This window comes from Anarrhichthys ocellatus, unplaced genomic scaffold, assembly GCF_004355925.1.
Source record: "Anarrhichthys ocellatus isolate YVR2014 unplaced genomic scaffold, GSC_Weel_1.0 scaffold41, whole genome shotgun sequence".
Lineage (NCBI taxonomy): Eukaryota > Metazoa > Chordata > Actinopteri > Perciformes > Anarhichadidae > Anarrhichthys > Anarrhichthys ocellatus.
Window position 1 is genome coordinate 3,072,359 of NW_022280071.1, and position 10,623 is coordinate 3,082,981.

Genomic DNA, 10,623 nt, shown 5'->3' on the forward strand with positions numbered 1-10,623 from the left:
CACACACACACACACACACACACACACACACACACACACACACACACCATTTCAAATCAAGACATTAAGAGTGGTAGAGGCCACAGGACGTACGCTGGTCTCCTTGTCTCAAACAATGTGAGGAGGATCTGGATAACACTGACGATTGCAGATTCCTTCTTCTCCTTGTCGAAGATATTAGACAGCAACTGCTCCACCGTCTCCTGCCTGCGGAGGAGGACAGACATGAAGATGAAAGCAGCCTTCAAAGTCACACGTCAGGCTTTTAATAGCCTACTAGGCCAAAATGACCTAATATTGAATAAAGAGAACTCTCACAGCTCTGAATGCAAGAAGTCTTGTATAAAATGCATGCATACTTTTCAAGTGTGGACAGAAGTGGGTCTGGATCGGAGGAGCCCTGGACCTGGAACATCTGGTCTCTGCTCAGTCTGATGATCTCACACAGCGACTGGGAGGCATTGGAGTGTCTCTGAGTCAAGAGAGTTGGATAAAATAAATGACAATAAAACATAAATCTGTGTTTCGAGTCTGAATCCCTAGAATCATTCATCCAATTAAAATCCTAATATTCCTGAACCAAGTTAAATAAACTAAATAGGCCTGTATCAGAAAACACTGCCATCCAGCACCAACCTAATGATGATCATCCTTCTCGGTATCGAAAAATGGTGCAAAATGTTTGTCCTTTATGGTAATTGCATTATTGCAGAGAAAAGACAACATACCTTCACCCACAAGCAACACCAGAAACGTGTAAACATGGACTGATTCTGTGCCTTTGTGTTCTAAGCTGAGCTGGACCGGAGAAAGTTCAGTTACAGTTCGGTGATGCCGAACGATTCCCTCATTGCTCTCCATGAAGTTAGCTGGAAGTGATGCTACAGCCACAGTGTGTTCTATGTGGGGCGAGCACTTCGCCAGACTCCGTTTAAAAAGTAGCCTTTTAAATGCTAGAGTGCTTATCAGCAACCAGCCGGCACTAAAAGTGACGTATTGTCTTTTCAAATTAGTGCCGTGGATCTAACTAATGCCGATATGAAGAGCGGATCATGTGGATTTAAATATCTAAAGAAACGTTTAGTGATATAGAATTCAATGAATCGGTATAACACATTTTATAAACGACACCCAGCCCTACACAAGAACAGATACTACGGTGGGCAGCACATTCCTGCTTAGCTAAATAACAGAGCTATCAGCCAACGTACAGAAGTTACATCTTGATGCATTCCAGCTCGACTCAGTAAAACGAGTATTGGGCAGAGGTAAATTCTAACGTCATCATGAAGTGTTCAAATGTAATCTTGCTGAGAAATTTGAGGCGGATCATCAGGGATTATGAATAAATTAGAGAAACTGTATGCAAAGAGTCTTAAAAAGGAGTGTGCGTTGAAGACGATGGGATTCATGGTTTTGTCTGTGGTGTCAAACTGAATATCAGGAATTGTGGAATTTTACTGGTATTGACTACTAAATGTCTGGTATAGTGACATCCATAACACACATTAGTATTCATCTTGATGCAGATTAAAAATGTCTAATACAATAAAATGGACTCTATCTGCAGGGTTTAATAGCTTTATGATTCTTTGTAATGTGGGTGAACTGATCCTGAAATGTAAAAGTGGACAAGCTAATTCTCTGAAAACAATATATAGAAAGCCAAATTTCCACAGTAAAATGTATCCTAAATGCAAACCACACTAAAGCTTCCCTGGTTCAAGAGCCCACAGACAACTTTAATAAACTGGTGACCAGTGGAAGAAACAGTGAAGTGTGTGTGAAACTCACATCCTCATCTTGAGAAGGTTGCACCATGTCCACCAGTCTCTGAATCACCTTCTCCTCATTCAGCCACTGATGGAGGACAGAGAGCAGAGACGCTCAGCACACACCATTAGGAGGACAACCACGAGACAAACACCTCCAATGTCAAGTATAAGTGACATGTTTATCCCCTTCATGTAGCAAAGTATAAGTGACATGTTTATCCCCTTCATGTAGCAAGTGAGAAAACTGTGTGTATTAAATAACAAAAACAAAAAGGTGTGACGTTTCTCTTCTGGCTTACGGGGCATGTGCACTAAATAAGGAATTCACAGTTACAAATCCACATTTTTGAGTCTCCAGTAGCTTTAGAAAAGTACTTTCTAGTCCTCTGCTGCCAATTAATCCTACTAATGTATCTTAAGCAAGTGCCTAACAAGAACATAATTCTGAATTACCAAACAAATGCATTTTGTAAACTTGAGAAAAACGCCTTCAACATTTTCCAAATAGCTGAAAATCAGAAGCAAAGACGGAAGTCACGGCAACGCCTGTTGGACCTGTCCTCAAGTAGAAATGCTTCATGTCGATGTGTCCGGTACAAACAGCAGCATGCACTCTCTTTCGTCCTCAATAAATGTTTACTGAACTCTGCCAGATCACAATGAGCCAAATGGAATTTGCTGGCGTGTTGGTGTGGGTTGTGATGATCCAATTCAAACTGGGAGACGTGAACAGATATGGGATGTAATGAGAAAGTGTTGTGACCCACGTTGAGAACGTCCTGTCGTAGCTGCTGTGGTTCGATGCAGGTGAGCATTCTGAGCAGCAGGTCCATGATGGCGGATGTCCCGATGTGTTTGATCATCAAGTCTACAAAGTCCTCCCGCTTTCGCAGAAACTCCACAATCTAGAAACGCATGCAGACAAACCGTACACACCTTAACATCAGTACAGAGGATGAACTGCATTGTTCCCTTCAGGTCTCAAATATCCTGCTAGAACTGAAAAGACTTCAGAGCATGTGACCCGATCACCAATGAATATTGCATGAAAAATCACATCAGCTGACAACTTGGATCCCGTTATCAGATACAACAAACTCTTGTCTCCAACTTACCTGTTCGGGCTTGCGTCCGATAAGAATGGATAGGACCTTGGAGAAGAAGCTGGCCAGGAGCGGGTTGAGAGGCGGCTCATTCTGCAGAAAGCCATACAGTTTTACCAGCAGGTTCTCATCTTCTCCCAGTCTGTCGTTGATCTGGCCCACATCGGATGTAAGCAGCTCACATGATATGTTGGGATACCTGGAAGAGAACAAAAGCTGCTCCTTGAGATGTTTACAATACAACGGTTACAACACTGTGGTGCCATGTTTACACTAGCCACCAGCATATACGTAGATTCTTCATGACAGAGGCGAGAGATTTCAAATACTGTAACAAACTGCTGGTAGAGAAGCGGGGGAAGAAAGAATAACTGGATCCGACTCCTAATGTTACATTTTAAGTCAAGAGACTTTGATGGATCTGATCATTTTGGACGCCCAGTTGTAAACTACCTTGTTCTTGAAGGCTACCAAAAGTTTGACTAAACAAACTGAAGACAAAAAGTTATAGTCAGTTTAGTTAGTCCTCTCCAACTAGTGCTACTGACCAGAAGAAAACAATGAATCCCATGTACTTCAACATACACTCCTTTCTTTGCATACTTTTTAGTGTGAATTTATTATTAATCCCCGATGGTCCGCTTAAGTCTCTTGCCAAAACTCTATTCTAAAAGACTAAGACTACATTTGGGCACATCATGATAACGTTATGATTAGCATTCTGACATCTTGAATGCATCATAATGTAACTCAATGCAACATCTGTACTTTAGTCGTTAGCCCTGTTATTTGGTCAAGCAGGACTTTGCTGCCTACTGGCTGTTAACTGCTAACGACCCAACTCTCTTGATTTCAAGACAGATTTGTTGTTCACAATCTAGCATTATCCAGGAAAACATTGATCGTCACCCAAGACAACAGGACGGAGTAAGTCTCAAGCACTGATCTTACAATACTGTAGATAAACGAGTAACGTCATGTTTCCAGAACTTCGGCATTGACTTGGTACCAAAGTATCGGTTCTCGTGACATCCCTAGTTCTGAGCTCACTCTCAATCACTGGGTGCTACTAGCATCAATATTAAGGCATAGGATGGACAGTTCTTCTCATATTAATTGACGCTAAAACAAAGTTACGCACAATTTAGCACAAGCTTAACAAGAAGATAAAGAGAGTAGGCAGGCTCGGAAGTCAACGAGAGATTAATCTAGCTGTGTGTTCCATCGCGGTTACGTTAAATACCGTGAAAATCTCAGCCCATGGTGTTCTGGAGTTTCTAAATCTCCTTTACCACCTCTGCCTGTCTCTTTCGGATCCATACAAACAGTACGTTGCATTACAGTAAGTACAAACAAAAACAGTGACTTGCGTTATTGTTTCTTTTTGTGTTAAAATTGCTTCAAACAATTATGTCTTTTAATCTCATATTAGTGTAATTTGCGAAACTTTCATGGTTCTCATAAAGCAGTTTCTCCTGTTAGTCAACACAACTGGGAGCTCCGTGAAATGCTTTATGGTTCACAGATGTGATGGAAGCACAAACAGAAATGTCCAAAAAGGGCCACATAAACTAAGGCATTTTAGTTCCTGTGGCTACTTAGTTTCTGGAACTATTTGTTTAAAAAAAGCCAAATGACCAAAATTCGCACAATTGCAAGATATGCTGTCCTGTTTCAATGGCAAAATATATGGCTGAAATACAGTACAGAGACTTAAACAGGTGTCTACGTAGGTGTCAAGTTGTAAATCTCTCTTGAAAGGAAACAAAACAGGTCCTTCATTTTGATGACTCCCCCTCCTTTATCCTTTGCTCCATTTGATCTTACTTGTATTTAACCTTCTCCTCAACATCAGTACTGGGTTCCTGTGTGATGTAGGTGACCAGGTCCTCCATGCACTGTGGTCTCAGCAGGAAGTCAACCAGTTTGTGGTTCTGGGCCTTGCACTCCTGCAGGACGTCGTCCTCATCCATCACCTCTGTCAGAGTCACATCCTCCTTCTCTAACAGCGTGTCAATGTGGGATGTGGTGTGGAGGTCAAACTTCCAAAACATGTTGGCTATTAAAAAAAAAACATCACCAAAAACATCACCAACAACACGGGTCATTAAAATCAAAACAACCTTCCATCAGAGGTAATCAGAATATAATAATTGCTGAACGTTGTCCGACAGCTCTTTCGTCTGCCTACCTGCGAGTACGTTAGAGTCCAAACAGCGGAGCTCAGGTTAAAAAGAGGTGTGTTCTAGTCTTTGGGAGTTGTGGCCCATTCCAGGCTAGCCAGATGGACAGACAGGGAGGCAGACAGCGGTGATGGACAGACTGACAAACCACACATACAGCAGATTAACAGCACACACCTGTGAGGCAAGAAAAAGACATGTTAGAGGAATATTTCACTGTTTTGGGATATTATTACACATCATTCATTAAAAAGAACTGTTCAACGATGCCCAGTACTGTTACAACACACAATTAATTAATGGCTATTTAAATTAAGCTAAATGGTAAATGGACTTGTATATTTCTTCTCTAGTCTTCTGACCCCCCAAAGCACTTTAACACTACATGTCATCATTCATTCACTGATGGAGGTGCTTCCATGCAAGGTGCCACCTGCCCATCAGGACTAACTAACATTCACACAACAATCATAGATCCTGTAAATTTTGCACTCCTCAGCACAATTTGGAAGCCATGATTGACTTGGCTGAGACCAACAGTCACATGACAGCAACTCAGTGAATCTTCAACGGCACAGCAGGCTGCTGAACACAGCATTAAGGGGAGGACAGGAGAGGCTGCAAGTAGAGGTTGTATAAGTGTGAATAGCTCAATATAAATATATACAACATATAGAGCCTTCTTTCTACAGTGGTAACACTTGTGGACACTTACCAAAATGTTGGATGTATAGAATCCATTGCTTGCCAATTTTAGTAAAATAAATTATCAAAGAAAGCTGCCACCTGCCCATCATGATCTAAACATATTCACATACACTCACACACACCGATGGCACAGCCTCTAGTAGCCATTTGGGGTTCGGATTCTTAAAAGGATCCGAGGTCCACCAACTATGGTCTCAGTAAATCCTGAGGGAAACACTGAGGCGTTCAAAGTGTCTTCAGTAAAAATGGGCCAGGGGAAACACATTTTAAGTGGGTGGTCTTAGGGTCTTACCTCAGGAAATTGTAGGCAGCAAACACTTTATTTCCTGCATTCTGGTAATGTTTTATGCACCAATTTATGGTGGATATGTCTTAATTCATGTAAAAGGTAAACAGAAAACCCTTTTGTCTTCTCTTTAATATTATTAAAGAATGAAGTTGCCTGCATCCTTTCACAACAGATACAAATGGACTCTCCTCATGGGTATGATATGAAATGAGATAGAGAGATAGAGAGAGAGATAGATATATTACATTATGCCAACCAATACATAATATTACAGGAAAGCAATAAAAGGAAAGTTGCTGTCAAAAATAGCAATATGACAATATTTTCTGGCCTCATGCAGCAAGTCAACTCAAGTCCCAGTTAAGCTTGGTCAGACAATACTTAACCCTAAGCACAGATTCCTTAATTAGAGTGGGGGATTAAACGAATTCCAGTTAACACCGCTAGATTTCTCCAAGAGAAACCCCCTGATTTCTTGGCCATGTATATACTTAACCGGGTTTCTTTGGGGATGTTTTAAAGGAGTAAATGTTAATGAGACCGGGTAGGGTTGTAATATTGCGGTAAAAAGAGAGATCATTATTCAGAGCTATTTCCAAAATGATTGCAATCCTACCTCTGGCTACAACTGAAACTGAGATACCAAGGTCTACTGTTGTTTACACCTGAAACGCATGTGTAAAATTCAGATGCATTCACTCTGCAAGGAAAACTTACACTACAACTACTCACTACCTGATCCTTCACCTGTGCCACCGGCACAAATGCACCAACAAATCAAACAAACAAAAAAAACTGACTCAATCTGCAGCCTGCTATACCAAATAACCCAGTTTCAGTTTTAAAATTGGGTGGCGAGAAGAGCAAAATGAGATTACAGGCCAGCTGCAGGTAAACATGTTCTATAACAAGGTTATTACCATGCATGTAAAGCTCTTCTCAGGGTTTCTGATCTGGACAGATTTCCCCCGTTAACTTGTTTTCTTGTATGTGAACACAGTGATTAGCTGTGTACAGCATATACATGAAGAAGAGGAAGTGTGCACTAACCACATTCCTACTTATATTGAAGAATAATGAGAAAACAGCAAATACTGTTCAATAAACCCAACTGATGTTAGCCACTGTGAACTGTAAACTAATGATAAGACCACAATGTTGTTAGTCCTGATCATACCAATTACGTGCGTGTTGTTTCTCTTTCTATGTGAAATACCTTAGCAACAGCTGCCCACCCATGGCAAAAGTAGTATATCCATAAAAGTCTCAAGATTCTCAAAGAATGAAACATATACCTCTACCATTAGCGTCTGAATACAACCAAATGACAGTGAGAATAAACCAAAAGCAATACGGAACGTCTAGATAACAGCAGTAACACGGTGTCTTATATGGATGCCACAGTCACGAGACCCAAACAAAACCGATCTAGGCACCAACTAGCTACTGACATTTTAGACATATTTGACAAGTTTTCAATCTACGTACTGTGCGCATGCCCAGATTATTAAACAGCATTTTCCTTACTTATATCAACAGAGCTACAATAGCTTATAAACATAGACTTGTAGGGTTCAGTATTGTTTAGCATCGTGTTCCGAAGCAGTTGAAGACATTGGTAAACGCACATTAAGACATTAGTAGGGCAGTTAACAAACGCACGCAAAGTCGGCGTACCTGAAAAAAACAACAGTTAACGTAGAGCTAGTTATACCGAACAACGTCAGAAAAACATCAAACTCTAATTCTGGCTAAACATGGTCTAAAACGCAAGGCAAGATCTGATTATTCAAGCCTGGCTCATATAAACACTACCAATGAATTACGTTATTTACGTTTTGCTGTCGAAATACTACGTTTGCAGCAACGTCAGTACATTTACGTACCAGGGCCCAAAACAGCTACTGCTAACGCAACACAAACGCACCGGCTCAGGCAAACAGGCTAACGTCACTAGCGATCGTTAGCTCTTGTTAGCTAACCTGGCCACCTAAAATCAGAACCAAACTACCGGTAAGGACCAACCTTACGTCGACCTGACCGGTACCATTGAGATATGACACTAACGCTAATTGAATGACAACTTGGCCAACTAAATACCGCTATGGCTTCACGGTAGCTACCAATACTGATATGAAACGTTAACGTTACCCTGTATCCTAGCTAGAGGTACAGCAAGAGCGACTGACAGAATAGTGTTAAGATGGCCAAGTATGTTTCTTGCTAACCAGCTAACGTTAGCCGGCTCTCTACAGAGTGCTGGCTAATCGTATCTTCAGCACCAACCAAGTGTATGGGCTAGCAAGTGTACCTACCGATAGACAACGGTAAACGGCGAGTCTCCAGCATGTAGCTTATCTTGCCATCAGCCCCAGGCCTTAACAAAACGAACACTGAGAAAACACGAAATTCCGGAGGAAATTAACGCGTTTAAAACGGATTCTGACAGGCGCGAAAAGGTAGACCATCGGAGGGCACTTTTCAAGATGGCGGTTCCGTCAATTTCAGCGGCCCCTTCCCCCACTACAGCTACATCGTGTGTCACTCAAACGGTCACTGCAACACTATTGGTTGAGATCTCATCGCGCACACCAGGCCTTGTAGTTTTATTGGCTACAGCGTGTGTCACTCAAATGGTCACTGCAACACTATTGGTTGAGATCCCATCGCTCACACCAGGCCCTGATCTTTTATTGGCTACAGCGCGTGCCACTTCACTGCGTCATTTACTCGAATTATAGATGTTTTGCGGCCCGGAAAAGCGGAGTTTATACTGTTTTATCAACTGTAGATATTTAGTAAAACGCGCGTGGTCATAGTGAGAAGTAAAGAAAAACAAACAGTTTCCCCTTGAGTTATACAATCACATCTGGGTCAAATTGGGTTAATGTATAACATCATAATTAACTCCGCTCGCACTTTTGCCTGGCATTAAGAATCGAACATACTCTCACATTACGTGCACGCCCCTGTCTCCCCGAAAAACGCCCAATTGACTAAGGGTTATCTCTTGAGATGTTTCTCACCTTTGGCCTTGCATCGAAAGCAACTCCATATGGGCGGAGTGTAACCACAGACTGATAACCAAGTAAACACGTCGATCAGTGCTTCTTATCTCAAAATGACAATTTAACCTGATACCAGAAATAGCACACTGCATCATTTTGACCAACACTCCACCCTTATTGCGGTCTGCAATAGTTCCACATAATAATAAAAATAATAAAATTGAAAAGCTTTATATGAATCGGATGTATTGTTGTTGTTATCATTATCATTGATAATGGTGATAGTTATTATTGTTATAATTATTGTTAATTATAGCAGTATTTTTACTAACTGTAATTTAGTTTTATTTATAAAGCATTGAAAGCAGAGTATGGTTGAAACCAATACAAAAAGTTATCCGTAACATTTAAATTAACTTGGTTATTTATTATTATTATTATTACCAGATGTAGTGACTGAACAGTGAGAACAAAATCAACTATCTTGCCAGTCAGCACATGTTTACAGCACTGACTCCATGTTTAGATTCCTTTAGAGTACACTACTGGCCAAAAGTTTTGAAAATGACACAAATATAAATTATCACAAAGTCTGCTGCCTCGGTTTTTATGATGGCAATTTGCATATACTCCAGAATGTTAAGGATATTGCTGCTAGTAAGATTGCACCTAAATCAACCATTTATCGGATCATCAAGAACTTCAAGGAGAGAGGTTCAGTTGTTGGGAAGAAGGCTTCAGGGCGCCCAACAAGTCCAGCTAACTCCAGGACGTCTCCTAAAGCTGATTTAGCTGCGGCATCGGGGCACCACCGGTGCAGAGCTTGCTCAGGAATGGCAGCAGGCAGGTGTGAGTGCATCTGCACGCACAGTGAGACGAAGAATTTTGGAGGATGGCCTGGTGTCAAGAAGAGCAGCAAAGAAGCCACTTCTCTCCAGGAACAACATCAGGGACAGACTGATGTTCTGCAGAAGGTACAGGGATAGGACTGCTGAGGACTGGGGTCAAGTCATTTTCTCTGATGAATCTCCTTTCCGATTGTTTGGGGCATCCGGAAAAAAGCTTGTCCGGAGAAGAAAAGGTGAGCGCTACCATCAGTCCTGTGTCATGCCAACAGTAAAGCACCCTGAGACCATTCATCATGTGTGGGGTTGCTTCTCAGCCAAGGGAGTGGGCTCACTCACAATGTAGCCTCAGAACACAGCCATGAATAAAGAAAGGTACCAAACATCCTCCGAGAGCAACTTCTCCCTACCATCCAAGAACAGTTTGGTGACGAACAATGACTTTTCCAGCATGATGGAGCACCTTGCCATAAGGCAAAAGTGATAACTAAAACAAAACATTGACATTTTTGGTCCATGGCCAGGAAACACCCCAGACCTTAATCCCATGGAGAACTTGTGGTCAATCCTCAAGAGGCGGGTGGACAAACAAAAACCCACAAATTCTGACAAACTCCAAGCATTGATTATGCAAGAATGGGCTGCTGTCGGTCAGGATGTGGTCCAGAAGTGAATTGACAGCATGCCAGGGCAAATTGCAGAGGCCTTGAAA

At 41.6% G+C, this 10,623-nt stretch overlaps 1 protein-coding gene across 4 annotated transcripts in view; it reads right to left on the reverse strand.

Annotated features, from left to right (window-relative positions):
- Nucleotides 1-8,589, reverse strand: part of ppp6r3 (protein phosphatase 6, regulatory subunit 3) — a 24,270-nt gene extending 15,681 nt beyond the window's left edge. For all 4 annotated transcript variants that reach the window (XM_031868126.1, XM_031868125.1, XM_031868124.1 and 1 more), the window contains exons 1-8: nucleotides 8,374-8,589; nucleotides 5,070-5,238; nucleotides 4,706-4,937; nucleotides 2,891-3,077; nucleotides 2,543-2,680; nucleotides 1,795-1,860; nucleotides 360-472; nucleotides 94-207 (exon numbers count right to left, since the gene is read on the reverse strand). In XM_031868126.1, the coding sequence (XP_031723986.1) occupies nucleotides 94-207; nucleotides 360-472; nucleotides 1,795-1,860; nucleotides 2,543-2,680; nucleotides 2,891-3,077; nucleotides 4,706-4,932 (845 nt within the window). In that variant the 5' untranslated portion in view covers nucleotides 4,933-4,937; nucleotides 5,070-5,238; nucleotides 8,374-8,589. The remainder of the gene's footprint in view (nucleotides 1-93; nucleotides 208-359; nucleotides 473-1,794; nucleotides 1,861-2,542; nucleotides 2,681-2,890; nucleotides 3,078-4,705; nucleotides 4,938-5,069; nucleotides 5,239-8,373) is intronic.
- Nucleotides 8,590-10,623: the final 2,034 nt, after the last annotated feature.